The 26,940-nt window shown below is 25.9% G+C and overlaps 1 protein-coding gene across 1 annotated transcript in view; it reads right to left on the minus strand.

Annotated features, from left to right (window-relative positions):
- Window positions 1-26,940, minus strand: part of LOC135136820 (facilitated trehalose transporter Tret1-2 homolog) — a 34,822-nt gene that overhangs the window by 2,162 nt on the left and 5,720 nt on the right. Inside the window, exons 2-8 of the mRNA XM_064066239.1 lie at window positions 24,539-24,591; window positions 24,461-24,481; window positions 15,546-15,672; window positions 15,369-15,498; window positions 15,127-15,312; window positions 8,032-8,333; window positions 7,755-7,973 (exon numbers count right to left, since the gene is read on the minus strand). Of these exons, the coding sequence (XP_063922309.1) occupies window positions 7,755-7,973; window positions 8,032-8,333; window positions 15,127-15,312; window positions 15,369-15,498; window positions 15,546-15,672; window positions 24,461-24,481; window positions 24,539-24,552 (999 nt within the window). The 5' untranslated portion in view covers window positions 24,553-24,591. The remainder of the gene's footprint in view (window positions 1-7,754; window positions 7,974-8,031; window positions 8,334-15,126; window positions 15,313-15,368; window positions 15,499-15,545; window positions 15,673-24,460; window positions 24,482-24,538; window positions 24,592-26,940) is intronic.

Consider the following 26,940-nt stretch of genomic DNA (forward strand, 5'->3'; position numbering starts at 1 on the left):
GATTTATTTTTTGATTTTTACATTTTTCGGTTTTTCAATTATTGACATTTCTAACTATTCGATTTTTCGATTTCTCGTATTTCCGATTTCTCAATTTTTGACATTCTTAAGTTATCGATTTTTCGATTTCTCAATTTCATAATTAATCGATTTTTTGGTTTTTTGGATTTTTCAAATTCTCGATATTTCAATTTTTCGATATTTTAGTTTTGAGATTTCTTCGATGTTTCCATTTTTCGAGTCGTCAATTTTCCGATGTTTCAGTTTGACAATTTTTAACTTTTTCAATTTTTGACGTCTCTAAATTTTCGCATTTTCGATATCTCAATTTCACGATTAATCGATTTTTTGGTTTCCCGACTTCGATTTATCGAATTTTTGATTTATCTATTTCTCAAATTTTTTATTTCTCGATTTTTTCATTTTTTGATTACCCGATTTTCCGATGTTTCTGACGGTTCTAAATGTCTCCGATTTTTCGATTTTTTTACTTTTTCGATTTTTTGATGGAACGACATCTTGATTTTTCAATTTTTAAAATTTTCAAGTTTTCGAGTTTTCAATTTTTGACGTTTTTAAATATTCAGTTTTCCGATTAATCGGTTTAAATTGGTTTTTCTACTTTTCGATTTCTCGATTTTCCAGTTTTTCAATGTTTCAGCCATGGGACTTTTCAATATTTCGATTCTTCAATTTGCCCAGTTTTCGCTTTTTTTATTTTTAAATTTTTCGATGTTTTTGTTTTGGGATTTCCTCAATTTTTTAATTTTAATTTTTAATTTTTTCTAAATTTTGGATTTTTTGGGATTTTTGATTTTTCCATTAATCGATATTTGGTTTTGGATTTTTCGATTTCTGGATTTTTCAGTTTTTCCATGTTTTTATTTTTTTCAATATTTCAATTCTACAGTTTTTACCGATTTTTTGGTTTTTTACTTTTTTGATTTTTGGATATTTTAATTTTTCAATTTTAAAAATTCTAGATTTTTCAATTTTTGGCATTTTTAAATATAAAATTTTTCGAATAATCGATTTTTGGGGGTCGAATTCGATTTCACGATTTTCCAGTTTCCGTTTTTTCGATTTCTCGATTTTTCAATTTCTAACTTTTTCAATTTATTTATTTTTCAATTTTTCTTCCATTTTTCAATTTTTCAATTTTTGATGTTTCTAAATTATCGATTTTTATATTTTTGTATTTCACGATTAAATTACAGTTTAAATTTAATTTTACAGTTTTTTAATTTTCGACTTTTTTAAATTTTCAATTTTTCGGTATTTTTGTTTTAGGATTTCTTCAGTTTTTCAATTTTTAAATTTTTCGATTTTTCAGTTTTACAGTTTTTTAATTTTTGACGTTGGTAAATTTTTGATTTTTCGGGATTTTTTGATTTCTCCATTAATCGATTTTTTGGTTTTTCGATTTTTCGATTTCTGGACTATTCTATTTCTCAATTTTTTAATTTTTCGATATTCCAGTTTAGGAATTTATCAATATTTCGGTTCTGCAATTTTTCGATAGTTAAATTTTAGCTTATTCAATTTTTCGATGTTCCAATTTCTCGATTTTACAATTTTTCAATTCCCAGATTCTTCAAATTTCGGATTTTTTTTTTCGTTTTTAAATTTCTCAATTTTCTGATGTTTTCAGTTTTACGATTTTTCACTTTGTCCATTCAAAGTTTCTTAATTAATCGATTTTTTGGCTTTTTGACTTTTCGATTTCTGGACTTCTTGATTTTTCAATTCAATTTTTCGATATTTCAGTTATGGGATTTTTCAATACTTCGATTTCTCAATTCTTCATTTTCCCCTTTTCGATTTCTCGATTTTTAAATTTTTCAATATTGTAGTTTTGGAATTTTTCGTCATTTCGATTCTTAAATTTTTCGATTTTACAATTTTTTTTTATTATTTATCAATTTTTCGATTTCTCGATTTTTCAATTCTTCGATATTTTAGCTTTGGGGTTTCTTCAGTTTTTCGCGTTTAAAATTTTTCGATTTTTCGAGATTTTTTGATTTCTCGATTAATCGATTTTTTGGTTTTCGACTTTTTGATTTGTGAAATTTTCTATTTCTCAATTTTTAAAATTTTCAGATATTCCAATTTTTCAAGTTTTTAATTAATTGATTTTTTGGTTCTTTGACTTTTCAATTTTTCGATTTTAAAATGTTTCAATATTTCAATTTTTAGAATTTTTAAATTTTTGAATTTTCAGTTTATTGATTTTCCAGTTTTTCAGTTTCTTAAATTTTACATTTTTCGGCTTTTTGATTTTTACATTTCCCGATTTTTCAACATTTCAATTTTTAAAATTTTCGAGTTTTCTATTTTTCAAGTTTTGACATTTGTTTTTCAATGTTTCAATCATGGGACGTTTCAATATTTGTATCCTTCAATTTGTCTAATTTTCGTTTTTTCAATTTCTCGATTTTTCGATGTTTCGATTTCTAACTTTTTGAATTTTTTTATTATTCATGTTTTTCAAATTTTCGATATTTTCCTTGTGGGTTTTCTTCGATTCTTCAATTTTTTATTTTTCGATGTTTAAATTTTACAGTTTTATAGTTTTTGGCGTTTCTAAATTTTGGATATTTCGGGATTTTTTATTTTTCCATTAATCAATTTTTTGGTTTTTCGACTTTTCGTTTTCTGGATTTTTCAGTTTTTCCATGTTCTTATTTTCGCATTTTTTTATTTTTTTCAATATTTCAACTCTGCAATTATTCGATTTTTCGGTTTTTTACTTTTTCGATTTTTTGATATTTTAAATTGTCAATTTTAAAAATTCCAGATTTTTCAATTTTTCGGTTTTACAATTTTTGACGTTTCTAAATTTTGAATTTTTCGATTTCCCAATTTCTCCATTAAGTAATCGATTTTTCGATTTTTTGATATAACGACTACTTGATTTTGCAATTTTTCGATATTTTAATTGTTAAAATTTTCGAGTTTCCGATTTTTCAATTTTTGACGTTCGTTTTTCAATGTTTCAATCATGGGATTTTTCAATATTTGTATTCTTCAATTTGTTTAATTTTCGCTTTTTCAATTTCTCGATTTTTTGATGTTTCGATTTCTAACTTTTTGAATTTTTTTATTTTTCATATTTTTCCATTTTTCAATTTTTCGATATTTTCCTTGTGGAATTTTTTCAATTCTTCATTTTTTTTATTTTTAGATTTATTTAAATTTTACAGTTTTATAATTTTTGACGTTTCTAAATTTTGGATTTTTCGGGATTTTTTATTTTTCCATTAATCGATTTTTTGGTTTTTCGACTTTTCGATTTCTGGATTTCTCAGTTTTTCCATGTTTTTATTTTTGCATGGTTTTATTTTTTTCAATATTTCAATTCCGCAATTTTTCGATTTTTCTGTTTTTTACTTTTTCGATTTTTTGATATTTTAAATTTTCAATTTTAAAAATTGTAAATTTTGCGATTTCTAACTTTCTAAATTTTCGATTTTTCGGGATTTTTTGATTTCTCGATTAATCGATTTTTTGGCTTTTCGGCTTTCCGATTTCTGGACTATTCTATTTCTCAGTTTTTTAATTTTTCGATATTCCAATGTAGGAATTTTTGAATATTTCGGTTTTTCAATTATTCGATTTTTTATTTTTTCGATTTTTCAATTTTGCGATTCTTCAATTCCTCGATTGTTCAAATTTCCGATTTTTTTTTTCGTTTTTAAATTTCTCAATTTTCCGATGTTTTAGTTTTACAATTTTTCAATTTGTCAATTCTTAAAATTGTCGATTTTTAAATTTTTTGATTTTTCAACGTTTCTATTTTTGACGTTTCTAAATTTTCGATTTTTGGATTTGAAAGTTTCTCGATTTAATTTTAAATTTTTCGGTATTTTAGTTTTGGAATTTTTCATTATTTCGATTTTAGAATTTTTGACGTTTATTATTTATGAATTTTTCGATTTCTCCATTTCACGATTAGTCAATTTTTTGGTTTTTCGACTTTTCGATTTCGCGATTTTTCAATTCTTCTATATTTTAATTTTGGGATTTCTTCAATTTTTCGTTTTTAAAATTTTTCAATTTTTCGAGTTTTTTTGATTTCTCGATTTTTTAATTTTTCGGTTCTTCAATTTTTGAGGTTTTCAGTATTTTCACATTTTAGATTGTTTAGTTTTTTGGTGTTTCGAGTTGTCCATCTTTCGATTTTTCGACTTCTAGGTTTTGGATTTTTCGGTTTTTCAGTTTTCGATTCTCGATTTTTCGATTTTTTTAATTTGAGACTTTTAATTAACTTTTTGATTTTGGATTTTTTCGTAATTTTTCGAACTTTGGAGTTGTCGACTTTTCCGATTTTTGATTTTTTGCATTTCCCAATCTCACGTCATATACCAATTTTGGAATTTTTCAGTTTCGCGATTTCAGTTTCGATTTCATGATTTTCAGTTTTTATTATTTTAACTTTTCAATTTTTTTTTATTCTAGATTTTTGATTTCTAGGTTTCTCGATTTTCAGGTCTTCGATTTCAATTTTTAGAATTTTTAAATTTTTGAATTTTCACTTTATTGATTTTCCAGTTTTTCAGTTTCTTAAATTTTACATTTTTCGGCTTTTTGATTTTTACATTTGCCGATTTTTCAACATTTCAATTTTTAAAATTTTCGAATTTTCGATTTTTCAAGTTTCGACATTTGTTTTTCAATGTTTCAATCATGGGACGTTTCAATATTTGTATTCTTCAATTTGTCTAATTTTCGTTTTTTCAATTTCTCGATTTTTCGATGTTTCGATTTCTAACTTTTTGAATTTTTTTATTATTCATGTTTTTCAAATTTTCGATATTTTCCTTGTGGGTTTTCTTCAATTCTTCAATTTTTTTATTTTTCGATTTTTAAATTTTACAGTTTTATAATTTTTGACGTTTCTAAATTTTGGATTTTTCGGATTTTTTTATTTTTCCATTAATCGATTTTTCAGTTTTTCCATGTTTTTATTTTCGCATTTTTTAATTTTTTTCAATATTTCAACTCTGCAATTATTCGATTTTTCGGTTTTTTACTTTTTCGATTTTTTGATATTTTAAATTTTCAATTTTAAAAATTCCAGATTTTTCGATTTCTAACTTTCTCAATTTTTTTATTTTTCAATCTTCTTCCATTTTTCAATTTTTCGGTTTTACAATTTTTGACGTTTCTAAATTTTGAATTTTTCGATTTCCCAATTTCTCCATTAAGTAATCGATTTTTCGATTTTTTGATATAACGACTACTTGATTTTGCAATTTTTGAGGTTTGTTTTTCAATGTTTCAATCATGGGACTTTTCAATATATGTATTCTTCAATTTGTCTAATTTTCGCTTTTTCAATTTCTCAATTTTTCGATGTTTCGATTTCTAACTTTTTGAATTATTTTATTATTCATGTTTTTCCATTTTTCGATTTTTCGATATTTTCATTGTGAGATTTCTTCAATTCTTCAATTTTTTTATTTTTCGATTGTTAAATTTTACAGTTTTATAATTTTGGACGTATCTAAATTTTGGATTTTTCGGGATTTTTTTATTTTTCCATTAATCGATTTTTTGGTTTTTCGACTTTTCGTTTTCTGGATTTCTCAGTTTTTCCATGTTTTTATTTTTGTATGTTTTTATTTTTTCAATATTTCAATTCTGCCATTTTTCGATTTTTCGGTTTTTTACTTTTTCGATTTTTTGATATTTTAAATTTTCAATTATAAAAATTCTAAATTTTTCGATTTCTAACTTTCTGAATTTTCGATTTTTCGGGATTTTTTGATTTCTCGATTAATCGATTTTTTGGCTTTCCGGCTTTCCGATTTCTGGACTATTCTATTTCTCAATTTTTTAATTTTTCGATATTCCAATGTAGGGATTTTTGAATATTTCGGTTCTTCAATTATTCGATTTTTTATTTTTTCGATGAATGAATTTTTCGATAGTTAAATTTTAGATTATCAATTTTTCCATGTTCCAATTTTTCGATTTTTCAATTTTGCGATTCTTCGATTCCTCGATTTTTCAAATTTCTGATTTTTTTTCGTTTTTAAATTTCCCAATTTTCCGATGTTTTAGTTTTACAATTTTTCAATTTGTCAATTCTTAAAATTGTCGATTTTTAAATTTTTTGATTTTTCAACGTTTCAATTTTTGACGTTTCTAAATTTTCGATTTTTGGATTTGAAAGTTTCTGGATTTAATTTTAAATTTTTCGATATTTTAGTTTTGGAATTTTTCATTATTTCGATTCTTCAATTTTTTGATTTTACAATTTTTGACGTTTATTATATATGAATTTTTCGATTTCTCCATTTCACGATTAGTCAATTTTTTGGTTTTTCGACTTTTCGATTTTGCGATTTTTCAATTCTTCGATATTTTAATTTTGGGATTTCTTCAATTTTTCGTTTTTTAAATTTTTTTTGATTTCTCGATTAATCGATTTTTTCGTTTTTCGACTTTTTGATTTCTGGAATTTTCTATTTCTCGGTTTTTTAATTTTTCGGTTCTTCAATTTTTCGACTTCGATTTTTCGATATTTTAATTTTTCAATTTTTAAAATTTTCAATTTTTCAAGTTTTTAATTAATTGATTTTTCGGTTCTTTGACTTTTCAATTTCTCGATTTTAAAATTTTTCAATATTTCAGTTTTGGGAGTTTTCATTTTCTCGACTCTCCAATTTTTCTTCGATTTCTCAATTGCGATTTTTCAATATTTAGGTTCTTCAATTTAGGGGCTTTTCTATTTTTTACTTTTTCAATGATTAATTTTCGATTTTTAAATTTTATATTATTCAATTTTCGGTTTTTCGATTTTTTTTATTTGAGACTTAATTGACTTGATTTTGGGCTATTTCTCAGTTTTTCGAACTTTCGACTTCTCGACTTTTCCGATTTTTGATTTTTTGGATTTCCCAATTTCACGTCGTATACCAGTTCTGGAATTTTTCAGTTTCGCGATTTCAGTTTCGATTTCTTGATTTTCAGTTTTTATTTTAACTTTTCAATTTTTTTTTAATTATAGACTTTTGATTTCTAGGTTTCTCGATTTTCAGTTCTTCGATTTAAATTTTTAAATTTTTGAATTTTCAGTTTATTGATTTTTCAGTTTTCAGTTTCCTAAATTTTACATTTTTCGGCTTTTTGATTTTTAGATTTCCCGATTTTTCAAAATGTCAATTTTTGGGAATTTTTCAGTTTGTTTGTTTTTCTATTTTTTAATTTTCGAATTTTTCAATTTTTTGATGTTTCGATTTCTTGAGTATTTTTCAATTTTTCGATATTTTAATTTTTGAATTTTTTTAATTTTAGATTTTTATTTCTCAATTTTCAGTTCTTCGATTTTTTTCGAATTTTTTAAAAAGATTTTTCAATTTTACTATTTTTTTTTTATTCGATTTGTTGGCATCTCGGTTTTTAGATTTATAATTTTTTTCGAATTTTCGGTTTTCATTTTTTCCAAAGTTCAATTTCGGGAGTTTTCAATCAATTTCTGGACTTTTAAAATTCTTTCCATATATTAATTTTTCGATTTTTTAATGTTTTGACTTCGATTTCTGTTTCCAAATTGTCGATTTCTCAATTTTTCAGTGTTTCAGTTTTGGGATTTTTGAATTTTTTGATTCCTCAATTTTTCTTTAATTTATAGATTTTTTACTTTTTCGATTTTTCAATTTTTAGATTGTTAAATTTTATATTTTTCTTATTGTGAATGACACTTTATTTCGAATTGCTTTTAATACAGAGTGAAAAAACCAACCCACCTGAAAAAACTCCACCGAGTGAAACAACGTGATATAAATCCCCGAAAACTGCTGGCACAAAAACAACCCAATCAGGATCAACAAGGGCTTGTAGCCTGTGGGTTTAAGGAACGCTTTGGCTTTATAGATGGCCCCCTGACCGTGCAAAATAGAGGCTTCCAGTTTCTTCTGGTGCTCTCTCTGGAGTTGGGCCAGTTGCATTTCGGCCAGTGTGTGTGGCTACAATGGAGAGTTATTAGTTTGTGTTTTTTTTTGTGGGTGAGGTGTGGGGACTTACTTTGTTTTCTGGCTGGGGTTGGTACTTGTTGATCCACGCTAGGGCTTTACTGGCTTGCTCGACGCGCCCTTTGGACACCAGCCAGGCGGGACTTTCGGGAATGAACATTATGAGAATGCAGGGCATGACGGTGTAGCCGAGGCATGTCCAGGCCACCACGCGCCAATTGAAGAACCAGCCCTTGAGGAATGTGAGAACCATGCCCAGGGAGGCATACGCCGGGGCGAAGGAGATCAAGGAGCCTCTCATGTCCGCCCTAGCTATTTCTGTTAGGTACACAATAGCCGGACTGGTCCCCAAAGCTGTCAAAAAAAATACAAATTATTTAAAAAATTTTGGCGATTTTTGTGTTCTGATAACCTCTATAAAGTAAAAACCAGTGGCTTAAATAACACACTAACTTCATTTTTTTGAATTCTTCAGTTTTTTGTTCCTTCAGTTTCTCGATTTGCAATTTTTAATTTTTAAGTTTCTGGAGTTTTCAATTTTTAATTTTTCAATTTTCGGATTTCCAATGTTGCGTTTCAGTTTTTTATTTTCTTTATTTTTTCAGTTACTCGATTTTTCAATTATTCGGTTTTATAATTTTTGTTTCTTCAATTTAATTTTTTTTATTTTTCGCCTCTTCAATTTTTAGATTTGCGATTTTTCAATTTTTAGATTTTTCAATTTTTCGATTCTTTATTTTTTATTTCTTCAAATTTTTGATTTCAAATTTTTCGTCTTGGGCTTTTATTTTCTTGTCTCATTTTTCAGTGTTCCGACTTTAGTCTTTTTTTCAATTTAAATTTTTTCAATTTTTCGTTTCTTCAATTTTACGATGTCTCTCTTCAAATTTTAATTTGAAATTTTTGATTTTTAACCTTTTTAAACTTGGATTTTGAGCTATTTCGATTACTCAGTGTTTCGAATTGTCGATTTTCCAATTTTTCGAATGTTAATTTGTTCGATTTCCCAATTTTCCGTCACACAATAATTTTGTAATTTTTCAATTTTTACTCGATTTTTTCAGTTTCCGATTTCCCAATTTTTCAAAATTTCAATTTTTAGGATTTTTTCAGTTTGTAGCTTTTTCAATGTTTCGATTTCCAACGGGACAAAATACTTTTCGAAAAATAGTATAATCGGTAAATCGAGAAACATTGGAAAATCGAAAGACCAAAATTTTTAATAACCTGAACATCGAAAAACTGTAAAAACGCAATTTAAAAAGTCGAAAAATCGGAAGTTCGAGCAATCGAAAATTCAAAATTAAAAAAAATACTCTAAAAACACTAAATTTTTCGTTTCTTCAATTTTAGATTTATGATTTTTCAATTTTTCATTTTTTTTGTTTCTTCGATTTTTGGATTCAAAATTTCACGAGTTGTCAATTTTTAATTTTTCAAATTTTCGACTCTTTATTCTTCACTTTTCCAAATTTTTCGTTATTTTCTTTATTTTTACAATTGTCCAAGTTTTCAATATATTAATTGTTAATTTTTAATATTTTGACTTTTCGATTTTCGGCTGTATCCATTTCTTAGTTTTTCGAATTTTTGACTTCTCCATTTTTCGATGTTCCGATTTTTTATTTGTTCGATTTCATAATTATTCGTCATTAACAAGTTTTGGAATTTTCCAAATTTTCGATTTTTCAGTTATTCGGTTCAATTTTCGGATTTCAGTGTCCCATTTTATAATTTTTCTTCTTTTTGGTGTTTCGATTTCTTAATTTTTCAATTTTTCGATATTTTAGTTTTTCAATTTTTTTAATTTCAGATTTTTTGATTTTCAGTTTTTTTCAATTTTTCGATTTTTTAAATTTTAGATTTTTCGACTTTTTCCATTTTTCAAGTTTTCAATTTCTCAATTTTTCAACATTTCAACTTTTGGGACTTATTTAATTTGTGGATTTTGCAATTTTTGTATTTAAAATTTTTCGAGGTTTTACTCTTTTTTTCAATTTAAATTTTTTCAATTTTTCGTTTCTTCAGTTTTACGTGTCTCTTCAATTTTTTTTGTTTTAATTTGAAATTTTTATTTTTAACCTTTTTAAACTTGAATTTCGAGCTATTTCGATTACTTAGTGTTTCGAATTGTCGATTTCTCGATTTTCCAATTTTTCGATGTTCTGATTGTTAATTTGTTCTATTTCTCAATTTTCCGTCATACAAAAATTTTGTAATTTTTCAATTGCTCGATTTTTTAAGTTCCCGATTTCCCAATTTTTCAACATTTCAATTTTTAGGATTTTTTCAGTTTGTAGCTTTTCAATGTTTCGATTTCCTACGGGACAAAATACTTTTCGAAAAATAGTATAATCGGTAAATCGAGAATTTGAGAAATCAAAAAATTTTAAAAATTGGAAAATCGAAAGATCAAAATTTTTAATAACCTGACAATCGAAAAACTGTAAAAACGTAATTCAAAAAGTCGAAAAATCGGAAGTTCGAGCAATCGAAACATCAAAATTAAAAAAAATACTCTAAAAATACTAAATTTTTCGTTTCTGTTTCTTCGATTTTTGGATTCAAAATTTCACGAGTTGTCAATTTTTAATTTTTCAAATTTTCGACTCTTTATTCTTCACTTTTCCAAATTTTTTGTTATTTTCTTTATTTTTACAATTGTCCAAGTTTTCAATATATTAATAGTTAATTTTTAATATTTTGACTTTTCGATTTTCGGTTGATTCCATTTCTTAGTTTTTCGAATTTTTGACTTCTCCATTTTTCAATGTTCCGTTTTTTCATTTGTTCGATTTCACAATTATTCGTCATTAACAAGTTTTGGAATTTTCCAATTTTTAGATTTTTCAGTTATTCGGTTCAATTTTCAGATTTCAGTGTCCCATTTTATAATTTTTCTTCTTTTTGATGTTTCGATTTCTTAATTTTTCAATTTTTCGATATTTTAGGTTTTCAATTTTTTTAATTTCAGATTTTTTGATTTTCAGTTTTTTTCAATTTTTCGATTTTTTAAATTTTAGATTTTTCGACTTTTTCCATTTTTCAAGTTTTCAATTTCTCAATTTTTCAACATTTCAACTTTTGGGACTTTTTTAATTTGTGGATTTTCCAATTTTTCGATTTCCAACACGAAAAAGTGCTTTCAAAAAAATCGTACAATCGGTATATCGATAAATCCAGAAATTGACAAGTCAAAAAATTTTAATAATCGAGAGATCGAAAAATTGAAATAACGTAACACGATAAGTCGAAACATCAAAAAGTTTTTTGATTTTTCAGTTATTAAAATTTTTGATCTTTCGATTTTTCAATTTTTCGTTTCTTCAGTTTTTGGGTTTGTGATTTTTCAATTTTTCATTCTTCAATTTATAGATTTTGTAATTTTTCGATTTAAAATTTCTAGAGTTTTCAGTTTTTAATTTTTCGATTCTTTCCTTTTTCATTTGTTCACATTTTCGATTTTATTTTCTTTTGTTTTTTCGATTTATTTTTTCAAATTTTTCGTTTTTGTTTTCTTTATTTTCACAATTATCCAATTTTTCAATGTTTCGATTTTATATTCTTGTTTTTTTCAATTTCAATTCTTTCAATTTTTTGTTTCTTCAATTTTAAGATTATGCATCGTTTCGAGTTTAATATAAAATTTTAATTTTTAACTTTTTGTCTTATCCATTTTCAAATTTTTCGATATTCCGATTTTTCATTTGTTCGATTTCCCAATTTTTCGTCATTTTGGAATTTTTTCAATTATTCGATTCAATTTTCAGATTTCTTAGATTTTTAATTTTTTAATTTTAATTTTTTTGATGTTCCGATTTCTTGATTTTTCAATTTTTCGATATTTTACTTTTTCAAATTTTTTGATTTCTCGATTTTCACATCTTCGATTTCTATTCTTCCATTTTTTGAATTTCTAAGTTTTGGATTTTTCAGTTTATTGATGTTTCAATTTTTCGATTTTTTAAATTTTACATTTTTCGACTTTTTCGATTTCTCAATTTTTCAACATTTCAACTTTTGGGACTTTTTTTCAATTTGTGGATTTCCAATTGTTCGATTTCCAACGGGAAAAATGCTTTTCAAAAAAAGAATATCGATAAATCCAGAAATTGAGAAATCAAAAAATTTTAATAACCGAAAAATCGAAAAATTGAAAAACCTAATCCGAAAAGGCGAAAAAACGAAACATCAATAATTCAAAAAATTACGTTCTTTCAGTTTTTCGATTTTTCAATTTTTAAAATTTTTGAAATATCGAGTTATTAATTTTTCGTTTCTTCAATGTTTGGATTTGCGGTTTTTTTCGATTTTTGAGTTTCTCGATTTTTAGTTTCGATTTCTGTTCGTTTTTACAGTTTTTCGATTTTCCAATGTTTCCAAAATTTTTTAATTTTTGCGATTTTTAATTTTTCGATTTCTAATTTCTTTGATTTTTCAACTATTCAATTTTTCAGTGTTACGATTTTATATTTTTTTGTTTTTTTTTTTATTTTCAGTTTTTTCAATTTTTCTTTCCCTACATTTTTGAAGTTGCTATTTTTCAATTTTTCATGTTTCCTTCTCCAATTTTTAATTTTTTAATTTTGCGATTCTTTAATTTTTCATATCTTCAATTTTTCGACTTGCAGCTTTTGAAATCGGTTTTTAATGACTTCATTTTTACGATTTTTCGATTTTTTATTTCTTCGATTTTTCAAATTTTCGGAAAAAAAATTAAAAAATTGCAAAATTGTAACATTGGGAAATCAGAATGAAAAAACGGAAAGGTATAAAATAAACACTGAAAAATCTATAAACTGGAAATCAAGAGTTTGAAAAATTAAAGAAACAAAAAAGTTAAAAATCGAAAGATTGAGATACTTCAAAATTGAGGAAGTGCAAAAACAAAGGAAATGGAAAAACGAAAAATTGTGATATAAAATCGAGAAAATTAGCATGAAAAATGGGGAAATTAAAAATCATGAACATGAAAAATTGAGGAAACAAAAAATTGAAAAATCGAAAAATGAAAAATTTAGAAACTCAAGAACCGGAAAAATTGAAATTTTAATAATCGAGAAATTGAAAAATTGAAAAAACGTAACACGATAAGTCGAAACATCAAAAATTCAAAAAACTACATTTTTTTTAGTTATTAAAATTTTTGATCTTTCGATTTTTCAATTGTTCGTTTCTTCAATTTTTAGGTTTGTGATTTTTCAATTTTTCATTATTTAATTCTTAGATTTTGTGATTTTTCGATTTAAAATTTTTGGAGTTTTCAGTTTTTAATTTGTCAATTTTTCGATTTTATTTTCTTTTGTTTTTTCGATTTATTTTTTCTTCAATTTGTCGTTTCTTCAATTTTTGGATTTAAAATTTCATGAGTTTTCAACTCTTGTTCTTCATTTTTCCAAATTTTTCGTTTTTATTTTCTTTATTTTCACAATTGTCCAATTTTTCAATGTTTCGATTTTATATATTTTTTTTTTCACTGTCAAATCTTTCAAATTTTTCGTTTCTTCAATTTTAAGATTATGCATCTCTTCGAGTTTAATTTAAAATTTTTAATTTTCAACTTTTTGACTTCTCCATTTTAAATTTTTTCGATGTTCCGATGTTTCGTCATTCACAAGTTTTGGAATTTTCCAATTTCTCGATTTTTCAGTTCGATTGAATTTTCAGATTTTTAAGAATGTCCATTTTTTAATTTTTCTTTTTTTTTTTTGATATTCCGATTTCTTTATTTTTCAATGTTTCGATATTTTGCCTTTCAATTTTTTTTATTTCTCGATTTTCAGTGGTTCGATTTCTATTTTTCAATTTTTCAAATTTTTAAGTTTTGGATTTTTCAGTTTATTGATATTTCATTTTTTCGATTTTTTAAATTTTACATTTTTCGACTTTTTCATGTGTTCGTTTTTCAACGGCAAAAATGTTTTTCAAAAAAAGAATATCGATAAATCCAGAAATTGAGAAATCAAAAAATTTTAATAACCGAAAAATTGAAAAAACCTAATCCGAAAAGACGAAAAAACGAAACATCAAAAATTAAAAAAAATGTTTTTTCGGTTTTTCGATTTTTCAATTAAATTTTTTGATCTATCGATTTATTAATTTTTCGTTTTTTCAATGCTTGGATTTGCGTTTTTTTTTTCAGTTTCTCGATTTTTAGTTTCGATTTCTCGTTTCCTCAGTTCTTTGAGTGTCCACTTTTTCGATTTTGCAATTGTTCGTTTTTACAGTTTTTCGATTTTTCAGTGTTACGATTTAATATTTTTTGTTTTTTTTCATTTTTAATTTTTTCAGTTTTTCGATCCCTCAATTTTTGTATGTGCTATTTTTCAATTTTTCATGTTTCGTTCTTCAATTTTTAAATTTTCACTTTTGCGATTCCTTAATTTTTCATATCTTTAATTTTTTGACTTGCAACTTTTGGTATCGGTTTTTAATTACTTTATTTTTACAATTTTTCGATTTTTCAAATTTTCGGAAAAAAAAATTGAAATATAGCAAAATTGTAACATTGGAAAATCATAATGAAAAAACGGAAAGGTATAAAATGAAAACTGAAAAATCTATAAGCTGGAAATCAAGAAATTGAAAAATTAAAGAAGCAAAAAAGTTAAAAATCGAAAGATTGAGATACTTATAAACAGAGGAAGTGCAAAATCGAAAAAACGAAATTGTGTTCTAAAATGTAATATTGAAAAAATTCAAGAAATCGAAAAATCGGATAATTGAGAAATTCAAAAAGTACAAAATCAAAAAATTTAAAAATTGTAAATTCAAAAGTTAAAAATTTTGAAAAATCGAACAAACGAAAAATTATAAAATCAAAGGAAATGGAAAAACGAACAATTGTGATATAAAATCGAAAAAATTAGATTGAAAAATCGGGAAAATAAAAACCATGAACATGAAAAATTGAAATTATAAACTTTTGATATCATAATTTCTCGTTTTTCTTTTTCTTTCGATTTTACATTTTTTTCAATATCACAATTTTTTCAATTTTTCATTTTCTCGACTTCTAAATTAGTTTTACTTTACGCTCAAGAAGTATTGTAATTGAGTCCATTGGAAGACTGGCTACTTTTATGTATTCTCGACGTTTCATGACCCTTTCCGCTTAGGAAACCCACCACTCAAAATGACAACCCACCTGACGCCAACCCTGTAAGCAGCCGCCCAATCACCAACATGTGAAAGTTGGTAGCCATGGCGATCAACGTCCACCCCAGCACCCCAGGAATCGCTGCCAACTTAACCGTATTCAGTCTTCCTATACTGTCCATCACAAACCCACCGGTTATGGCACCGATCGGCACAGCCAACACTATCACACTCGCTGCAAAATCAAACGAGTGACATAAACCCACTTTACCACCCTTAGCAAAAAATTACCAATCCATGGTCGTTGCGCCGGGGTAATCGGAAACTCCTCTTCATCCAACTGCGGCAGCAAAATCCCAGAGAATGCCAACGCTATCCCCACCACTATATGAAACGACGCTGACACCACAGTCGCGAAAATCTGAAACGCTCTAATCAATAACTTGCATAGGGTCGAAAATCACCTACTTGAGGCAGCAGCGTCTTGATCGTCCTCCCCTCATACCGACTGAGAGACCGACAACTCACTATAATCTCGTGGAACTTCTCGTCCCGTTTTTTCTCTTCGATTATTGCTTTAGCGTTTTCTTCGGCACTGGAAGCGAAATTCGATACTTTTAATTAGATTGAGTGAATATTCTAGGTAAAAATAGCGGGTCAAGGCTTGACCTTTGCGCGTGTTTGTACGTTTTGTTGCTAATCACGTCATTTTCGCACAGCTGTACCCACAATTAACAAGTGTCGGCGACTTGGAACAGCTGACGAGCGCGAGGCAAGGGCAAGGCTGGCTAGATCCACTTAAAAATAATCCGGCCGAAATTAGCCGGTTACGAGTGTTAATGATGTTAAGATTTGACATTTTGAGGTTATGTTGTCAATTTTGACAAGTAGCAAAGCCGGGTTTACACTATAATTATGTATTATAAATTACTGCTAACGTTTTTATTTCTTTCTCTCGTTGACTGGTTTTTGTTGTCGGAACGTGCTGGTTTGCTTATTAAATGCATCAAGCGAGAAAATGTTGAACGAATCTCGTGAATTATTCATACTTTTTGACGTGGAAACTTGTTGCGGAGATCGGTATTGTGTTAGGACGGCATTGTGCTTCCTACTTCATACTTTCACAATAAGAGTTATTACGTCAGTAATTGCAGCTGGGTTTTTTTGGTTTTTATTAATGCTGGAAGCGGTTTTAAATTGAAAATGAATATAACGAACTTAACTGGATATAAATAAATATATATAGAGAGTCGTGAATGTGGAAATATTAATTATTACTACGACTATAATAAAAGCACATAAAACTAAAAATAACTAGTAGTGGATAATGGTCACAATGTAGTAGGAGATAAGGTTGGAACGTTGGAAATGTTTATTAAAAAGCGTTATCGGGGAAGTTATAAAATTGCATACATTTGTTATTGCTTTTACGTTATGTTATTTTTGAAATAATAAATTTATGGGTTTCGTACCAAGGTTGCATCGAATAAGTACGAAAAATAATTAGGATGTATTTTTAAAATTGTTAATAAAAATTGTCTCATTTCATTGGAAATTTTTTGGTAAAATTATTTCCGAGATATTTTCTTCAATTAAGATGAAAACAAATCTGGAAGATATGAAATCGTACATTTTTCATAGCACTTCCTTAATTATACACATATTATTTTAGAAGAAATTTGTTTTCGTTATTTTCGAAAAAAAAAGTCAAAAGTACTACATATAATATTTATAAAGGCACAACTTTTTTTGTGAAACTTGTTATTGTCATTTTGAAAAAAAAAGAAACTCAAAGTAATATAATATTAATTTATAAGAAGCCAGTCCAAAAAAAAAATGTTTAGAATTTATTTTTAGCTTCCAGATTTTTTTCTTGACGGTTTGATTAAAATTTCCAACAATCCACTTGTAAGGGGATTTTTCAAACTTCCAATTAAATATCTCAACAAACAAAAATAGAACAAAAAAATAACATAAGAATGTTGAGTAAATTTTGAATCATTTTCAAAATTCCAAACCCTTTTTTTCTTATTTTTGAAAAAAAAAAAATCAAAAATAATATAACATTTACACTCAGGCGCAAATTTAATTTTTCTTTTTAATTTACTTTTGTCGCTTTTTTAATTAAGAAACCAAATATAGAACAAAAAATAATGTAGAGTAAATTTTGAGTCATTTTTAAAGTTCTAAAAATTTTGTTCCCCATTTTTGAAAAAAAAGCTCAAAAATAATATAATAATAATTTATAGAACACACAGTAAACAAATTTTTAGAATTTATATTTGGCACTTTTTTAATTAAGAAAGTGGTACGAAATTTGTGCGTGGCTTCCAGAATCTTTCTTGAAGGTTTTATCAAAATTTCCAAAAATTCCGTTTTTAAGGGGATTTTTAAGATTTCCAATTAAATGTTTCAACGATCAAAAATATGTAGAACAAAAAACATCATTTTCAAAATTCCAAAATTTTTTTTTCGTTATTTTCGAAAAAAAGTCAAAAGTACTACATATAATATTTAGACTAAGGCACAACTTTTTTTTTGAAACTTGTTATTGTCATTTTGAAAAAAAAAAAGAAACTCAACGTAATATAATATTAATTTATAAGAAGCCAGTCCAAAAAAAAATGTTTAGAATTTATTTTTAGCTTCCAGATTTTTTTTCTTGAGGGTTTGATTAAAATTTCCAACAATCCACTTTTAAGGGGATTTTTCAAACTTCCAATTAAATATCTCAACAAACAAAAATAGAACAAAAAAATAACACAAGAATGTTGAGTAAATTTTGAATCATTTTCAAAATTCCAAACACTTTTTTCCTTGTTTTTGAAAAAAAAAAAAAAATAAAAAATAATATAACATTTACAGTCAGGCACAAATTTAATGTTTCTTTTTAATTTAATTTTATCACTTTTTTAATTAAGAAATCAAATATAGAACAAAAAATAGTGTAGAGTAAATTTTGAGTCATTTTTAAAGTTCTAAAAATTTTGTTCCCCATTTTTGAAAAAAAAAGCTCAAAAATAATATAATAATAATTTATAGAACACACAGTAAACAAATTTTTAGAAATTTATATTTGGCACTTTTTTAATTAAGAAAGTGGTACGAAATTTGTGCGTGGCTTCGAGAACCTTTCTTGAAGGTTTTATCAAAATTTCCAAAAATTCCGTTTTTAAGGGGATTTTTAAGATTCCTAATTAAATGTTTCAACGATCAAAAATATGTAGAACAAAAAACATCATTTTCAAAATTCCAATTTTTTTTTTCGTTTTTTTTGGAAAAAAGTCAAAAGTACTACATATAATATTTATACTAAGGCACAACTTTTTTTTTTGAAACTTGTTATTGTCATTTTGAAAAAAAAAGAAACTCAAAGTAATATAATATTAATTTATAAGAAGCCAGTCCAAAAAAAAATGCTTAGAATTTATTTTTAGCTTCCAGATTTTTTTTCTTGAGGGTTTGATTAAAATTTCCAACCATCCACTTTTAAGGGGATTTTTCAAACTTCCAATTAAATATCTCCACAAACAAAAATAGAACAAAAAAATAACATAAGAATGTTGAGTAAATTTTGAATCATTTTCAAAATTCCAAACCCTTTTTTCCTTATTTTTGAAAAAAAAATCAAAAATAATATAACATTTACACTCAGGCGCAAATTTAATTTTTCTTTTTAATTTACTTTTGTCGCTTTTTTAATTAAGAAACCAAATATAGAACAAAAAATAATGTAGAGTAAATTTTGAGTCATTTTTAAAGTTCTAAAAATTTTGTTCCCCATTTTTGAAAAAGAAAAGCTCAAAAATAATATAATAATAATTTATAGAACATACAGTAAACAAATTTTTAGAAATTTATATTTGGCACTTTTTTAATTAAGAAAGTGGTACGAAGTTTGTGCGTGGCTTCCAGAATCTTTCTTGAAGGTTTTATCAAAATTTCCAAAAATTCCGTTTTTAAGGGGATTTTTAAGATTTCCAATTAAATGTTTCAACGATCAAAAATATGTAGAACAAAAAACATCATTTTCAAAATTCCAAAATTTTTTTTTCGTTATTTTCGAAAAAAAGTCAAAAGTACTACATATAATATTTAGACTAAGGCACAACTTTTTTTTTGAAACTTGTTATTGTCATTTTGAAAAAAAAAGAAACTCAAAGTAATATAATATTAATTTATAAGAAGCCAGCCCAAAAAAAAATGTTTAGAATTAATTTTTAGCTTCCAGATTTTTTTCTTGAGGGTTTGATTAAAATTTCCAACAATCCACTTTTAAGGGGATTTTTCAAACTTCCAATTAAATATCTCAACAAACAAAAATAGAACAAAAAAATAACATAAGAATGTTGAGTAAATTTTGAATCATTTTAAAAATTCCAAACACTTTTTTCCTTATTTTTGAAAAAAGAATCAAAAACAATATAACATTTACACTCAGGCGCAAATTTAATTTTTCTTTTTAATTTATTTTTATCACCTTTTTAATTAAGAAACCAAATATAGAACAAAAAATAATGTAAAGTAAATTTTGAATCATTTTTAAAGTTCTAAAAATTTTGTTCCCCATTTTTGAAAAAAAAAGCTCAAAAATAATATATTAATAATTTATAGAACATACAGTAAACAAATTTTTAGAATTTATATTTGGCACTTTTTTAATTAAGAAAGTGGTACGAAATTTGTGCGTGGCTTCCAGAATCTTTCTTGAAGGTTTTATCAAAATTTCCAAAAATTCCGTTTTTAAGGGGATTTTTAAGATTTCTAATTAAATGTTTCAACGATCAAAAATATGTAGAACAAAAAACACCATTTTCAAAATTCCAAAATTTTTTTTTCGTTATTTTAGAAAAAAAAGGTCAAAAGTACTACACATAATATTTATACCAAGTCACAACTTTTTTTTTGGAAACGTTTGATTAAAATTTCCAACAATCCATTTTTAAGGGGATTTTTCAAAATTCCAATTAAATATCTTAACAAACAAAAATATAACAAAAAATAACATAAGAATGTTGAGTAAATTTTGAATCATTTTCAAAATTCCAAACCCTTTTTTTTGTTGGCCATTTTTGAAAGAAAAGTTCAAAGAATTTATTTTTTGCACTTTAATTAGAACGAACTTATTTTTGGGATTCCAAATTCCAAAATACTTTGTTAAGTAAAATTTGGCAAAAATAAGTTAAAAAAAAATTAACTATCCGTTATTATAAATATTCATCATTTTTTTACCATTTTTCCAAAATGGCAAAAAAAATGGGACCAAATAATCCATTTTGAACTGAAGCTTTACTTAGATACGGAATATCTCTAAACTAAAAATCTTTTTTAAGTAAATTTGTTTAAAACTGTTGGAACATAATTTTGCGATTGTGACGTTTTAATTTTTGAAAAATTAAAAAAAATGTCTGAAGGCCACAAATCATACAGTATTATAATATATCATTTTTGAACTTTTTTTTTTCAATAATAAGGAAAACAAATTTTTGGGACTAAATCCATGTGAACTGAAATTTTCTTAAATATTTTTTTTGAAAACAGGGAAACTAATTTTGGGTGTGATGTCATAATTTTTGAAAGATTTTGTAGAAAAAAGTCGGGAGGCCAGAAATTTCAAGACACCTTCTTAATTAAGGAAACATATTCAAAAAAAAATCTAAAAATCTCTTGGTATAAATTTTAAATTAGTGTCGAACTATTTTTTAAAAAATTGCGAAAAACTATTTTTAAAACTTAAAAAAGGCTCAAAATTTACTCTACATTCTTATGTTAGTTATTCTTTTAGATATATTTAGTTCGTGAAATATTCATTGCAAACAATTAAGAAATTAGAAGTTTCAAAAATCTCCCTTAAAAAACAAATTCTTTGGAAATTCACCGAAAAGTGTCTCAAAGCTTCAAACTTTCTTAATAATGGAAAAAGTTAGAAAAATAATTTGTTTGAAAAAGTTTTGAAACTGTCCCTTCGTCTAAATACATATGATATTATTTTTGAACTCGTTTTTCAAAAATAGCGCAAACGAAATTGTGTGAAATTTGAAAATGATTCAAAATTTAGTCAACATTTTTATGTTGTTTTTTTGTTCTATTTTTGTTTATTGGAATATTTAATTGGATGTTTCAAAAATCCCCTTAAAACGGATATTTTGGAAATTTTAATCAAATCTTCAAAAAAAAGATCAGAAAGCCACGCACAAAATCAAAAAAAAGTGCCAAAAATAAATTGTAAACATTTTTTTGGACTCTGTCTTTTCATAAATTAATATTATATTAATTTTGAGTTTTTTTTTTCAAAAATGGCGAACAAAATTTTTGGAACTTTAAAAATGAATGAGAATTTACTCTACATTATATTATTTTTTGTTCTAAATTTGATTGTTGAAATACATATTTATTGCAAGTTTCAAAAATTGCCCTTGAAAAATACAATGGGATATTTTCAACAAAGATAAAAAAAATCTGGAGGCCACAAAATCGCACAATTTCTTAGCACTTTCTTAGTTAAGAAAATCACAAAAATAAATTCTAAAAAACAATAAATTTGTGCCTTAGTAGAAACATTATATTATTTTTGAACCTTTTTTCAAAAATAACGAAAACAATTTTTTGGAATTTTGAAAATTATTCAAAATTTACTCAAAATTCTTATGTTATTTTTTTGTTCTATTTTTGTGTGTTGAAATATTTAATTGAAAGTTTGAAAAATCCCCTTAAAAATTGATTTTTGGAAATTTTTTGACCTTTCAGTTGCAAAATTAAACAGAAAAATTTAATACTCGAAAAATTATTGTAAACTCTTAAAATTCAAAAGTTGAAAAGTCGGAAAATTTTAAAATCAAAAATCGAAAAATTGCGGATTGCAAAAATTCAAAAGCAGAAAAATGTTTGATTTTATTTTTAAATCCAAAACTCAAAAAAAATGTAAAATGAAAATCAAGAAACAAAAAAAGTCGGAACATTGAAAAATTCTAAAATTGAAAAATTTGAGAAACAAAAAATTGAAAAATCGAAAAATACAACAAACCGAGGAATTGAAAAATCAAAAGTGAAAAAAACAACAATTATCAAAAAATGGAAAACTTAAAAATGAAAACTCAAAAAATTGCACAAAAATGCGAAGAAACAAAAAATTTAAAAATCCAAAGCACAAAAAATATAAAATGACAGTCGAAAAATTGAAGAAACAAAAACTTGAAAAATCTAAAAAAAACTGAAGTTGTAGAAGCAAAAAATTATTGAAAAAAGTACAAATATGTAGTAAAAAGGAAGAAATTGAAAAATCTTAATTGTCAAATCGAAAAATCGCAAAAATTGAGAAGCTGGAAAATTTAAAAGTTAAAATTCAAAAAATTGCTCGAAAAAAAAAATAAAAACCGTGCAATTGAAAAATTTTGAACTCTGAAAACTGCGAATTGAAAAATTGAAAAGTTACAAATCTGAAAAAAGTGATTTTTAAATCGAAAACAAAAAAAATTGCAAAATATGAAAATCAAGGAACTGAAAAATTGCACCAAAATTTTAAGAAAGAAAAGTTGAAATATGGGAAAACTACAAAGTCGAAATACTGAAAGAAAACATTGGAAAATGCAAAAGTTGAAAAAACCAAAAGTTATTGAAAATGGAAAAATTCTAAAATCGAAAAATTGAAAAATTCTAAAAATCAAGAAACCAAAGAATCTAAAATTTGGAGAAACAAAAAATTCAAGAATCGCAAAATTGAAATCAAAATCAAAAGTGGAACACCCAAAAATTACTGAAAAATTGGATAAATTGCCAAATCGAAAAATTGACGGAATGAAAATTGGAAACTCGGAAATTTAATAATAATAAGTCGAAAATTTGTCCAAAAATGCGAAGAAACGAAAAGTTGAAAAATCGAAAAATAGAACAAATCGGAAAATTGAAAAATCTGATGTGGAATAACCAAAAATTATTGAAAAATGGATAGACTGTCAAATCGAAAAATTACAAAAATTGAGAAGTTGGAAAATTCAAAAGTTGGAAACTTATAAATTTGAAAATAAAAACTCGAAAAATCGCACGAAAATTTCAAGAAACGCAACAATGAAAAAAATCGAAAATCGAAAGTTACAAATCAAAAAAAATTAAAAATCGTGCAACTGAAAAATTTAAAACTCTGAAACTATAAAGTCGAAATATTGAAACAAAAACTTGAAAAAAGTAAGTTTAAAAACCAAAAATTATTGCAAAATGGACAAACAGTAAAATCGAAGAATTGAAGAAACGAAAATTGAAAAATCGAAAAGTTTTTAAAATCGAGAAATTAAGAACTTAAAAAATCAAAAAAAAGACGGAAAATTGTGAATAAAAAAATTGAAGAGACGAAAATTGAAAAATCTTAAGAATGGAGAAACAAAAAAATGGAAAAATTGTAAAAACAAATGATTATTGTAAAAAGGACAGAACTGAAATTTGGAGGCTACAAAATCGCACAAATTTCAAAATAATTAATTAAAGTGGCAAAAATAAATTCTAAGAAAAATTTTGTTTGTGTTTGCTTTAAGAAATTTGGAGTTTAAAAATTCTCCCATAAAAAACAATTCTTTTTTAAATTTACCCAAAAGTTTATTTTAGGTAATTTATTGATTTATTTAAAACGGCATTAAATTTAGCTTTTACCGAACACAAAAAAATCTAGAACACCATGTACACGCCATAATAAACTTACCAGTAATAATATCAAACACAACACAAATAAAATCTGTAAACATTAGTCGTACAAATCTAAATAGCGCTAATACAATGACAAACCAGTTTTAAGAGGTTCGAAAAACGCAGTACTTTAAATCCACGATTCCACGATTCAGAATTAACATTTACTTATGATTTTTATTTCTTGTTCACACCCTGTATAATAAGTTCGGGGTCACTATACAATCGCAACCTTTGTTTTTACGTGAGTAGGCGAACTTTTTATCTAAAGCCGATTCCAGCCATCCAATCCACGATGAATAATTCATTAATAACATCCATCAAAAAAGTAAACCATGCGTGGGTTATTTTGCAACATCCTAAACCACTTGTAGACAATTTCAATAACAATAAAACCCAAGTGTGGCTTTCCATTTTGTTTGCTTTAGATCAGATTATCTAATCTCGGAGAGAAAAAAATGTGTTCAAACCCAGCGCTACCTATATCTGCATATAGTGCAGTTCATAAATTTCCACCAATAATAATAATAATTGGAATTAATCCGCGACCACGAAGCGATCACGTCCCAATCATTACGCCAATAAAAAAATTAATCAATTAAATTTTTACAAGCCCCAATTAAAATGTTTTCTCTAAGACCAGCCATGACCAGCACCAATTAAGCCGTCATTCATCACCCGACTCCGCCTCTTCAATTGAAGGAACTTACTGTAGACTAAAACAACTGGCACTGAAACAGACCAAACGTCATTACGATTACGAAGTCAACTCCAGCGGATTTTCTTACCTGATGGGGTCCATTTCGGAAATTCGAACTCAGGTACACTCGAAGCCGATAAACTGGAACAAGAAATCCATGACTTAACAAAATTCGGTCTTGCGTTGTTGCTACGCCATTTTTTTCGCTAAGTCGGACCTTGAACTTCCACAATCCGAAATCATCGCGTGCTGAGAACAGTTACTTATTTTTTCGCAGTGGCGTTTATTGTGAATTTCACGGTCAAGTGGGCTTTAATTGAGCGAGCGATGGGTGTTTTCGGATTCTGGGATCGCAGATTTATGTGGCTGAAGATCCAAGAATATTTACATAATTATCGTTTTATTTAAATTTTATTTTCGGTGTTTGTATGTTAATGTTTTTCGACGCATTGTTTTCGGTGACATTCGTAGTGATGAGGAAGTCGTGAATAATTTATCAAATAAATGGAATAATCGATAGAAGTGCGGCGATTGGTGGTTGGGGATCGATTGTCAACTTGTTATCATTTTGTTGAATAAAATCTAAATTGTGCAATGTAATGAAATTATTTTTGTTTAGTGGTCGTAGAAAAAATTATGTGCAATTATCGTTTGTGCACACGAATGTGTTTTATTTGTCGTGATTGTTATTCTAAGTCGGTCAGCTTCACGTGTTGTGGTAATTAATTACGCGAAACAGACGCTAGAAATTATGTAATTATGTCAATCGATTTAGTGTATGGTTTTTCCACACTGATTTTCCGAGAACTAAAATGTCTGTACCAGTGGAAAAATCTGTAACGTGAAAACAATAAATGAAAAGTATGTCGCGCTTTATTTAAGCTAATAATAGTTGTGACATATGCCTTTGTCAAATTAATACGATAACGTCTATTGGAGTCCATCAGGAAGTGCGGCGTAACCTAAATTTAACCAGAATGAATAAATAACGACATTGATTCTTTTCCATTTTAGTATAAACCCAAGTTTACTTTTTTAGCGGAACAGCCTGTATATTTTTACACATTTAGGTTCTTTATGAAAAAAAAAACTGATGTTAGATGCAAACTTCAATAAATTTGTTCTGAAGGAATTTTTTCCAAAATTTACAATTCCGCCATTTTTAAAAATTGAGGCTTCAAATTTTTCACCAAATTTTTAGTCGTCAACTGAAGGTTTACTTATTTATATAGGGTGACGCAATTTATAACTTGTCGGTTTTCTGATGTTCTCCAAATGAGACACCCTGTATTTTAAAACATTTATAAACTTGTTTCTAAATAAGTTTTTTTTGATAACAAATTTGTTAAGTTTTTTCTTAACAATTATTATTGTCAACTACAAAATAATTTGTACATGTCATTTCAAAAATATATACAGGATGAGTCACTGAGAGCGCCCCCTAGTATCTCATTTTATATTAGAAATTGAAAAAGTCAAAGGCCAAAATTGTACGATTTTTTGAGGGCCATATACCCAAATTATTTTCACTATACAGAGTGTCCTGTTTTTAACGCCCGAACAACTAGTTTTGGAATAGGCTATATTGTGATTGACCTCTTCTTAGGCGTTTTTGGGTCTTAATATACAGAGTGTTCAGAAAAAATATTGTTTCGTTAAGTATTTTGTATATTTGAAGTTCATAGTTGTTGCCATACAGAGTGTTTTATTTGAAAAAACTGAAATATTGATTTTTGAAAATTGTAACTTTTTAGAATTCTTCTATAAACACTCTGTATATTAAAGTTTTATTTAATGGATCTACAATAAAGCGCGTACCTGTGTTTATCTCGCCATAGACTATTACGACACAGATATAAAAAATAACATTAAGATTATAAAGCCTAGGAAGAGGCTAATGAGGATAGGAAAAATATATAGGGTGTTCTGTTTTAAACAACAAAAAACAGGAAAACAGCTAATTTTTCAAGTGCAAAGAAGAGAAAGTTGGTTTGATATTTTTTTATTATCCGTAATCCATTCAGAAAAAAATTAAAGGTTATACTAAAATATCCCATTTACTTTTTTTTAATGGAATATTATATATATTGTTATCTATTCTAATAAAGTTTTTAAATTCCCATGCGACGTTGCCACGTCATTCCAATTTTTTTTATTTTTTTAGCAAGAAAAGGCTTCACAAAAAAAATCGCTATAGGATTGTTTTAAATCTGTGCGCGCTTTATTATGGTATATATAAAATTAAGTCTCGGTCTATAGAATGTTTATAAAAAATTAATTGTTTCGTTATTATTGCCATTTTCTACTTTTTTAAGAAACACACACCGACACATTGAAAGAAAGAAAACAAAAACTAGATTAAGATGAAAGAATAAAATACAGGGTGGTCTATTTGGAAAAACTGAAATACCCATTTTTGAAAATTGTAACGTTTTAGATTTTTTATAAACACTCTGTACATTAAAATTTTATTTAATAGATACCACAACA

The sequence above is a fragment of the Zophobas morio genome, unplaced genomic scaffold, assembly GCF_036711695.1.
Source record: "Zophobas morio isolate AGI-343-1 ecotype UQ-CSIRO unplaced genomic scaffold, CSIRO_AGI_Zmor_V1 ptg000027l, whole genome shotgun sequence".
Classification (NCBI taxonomy): Eukaryota; Metazoa; Arthropoda; class Insecta; order Coleoptera; family Tenebrionidae; genus Zophobas; species Zophobas morio.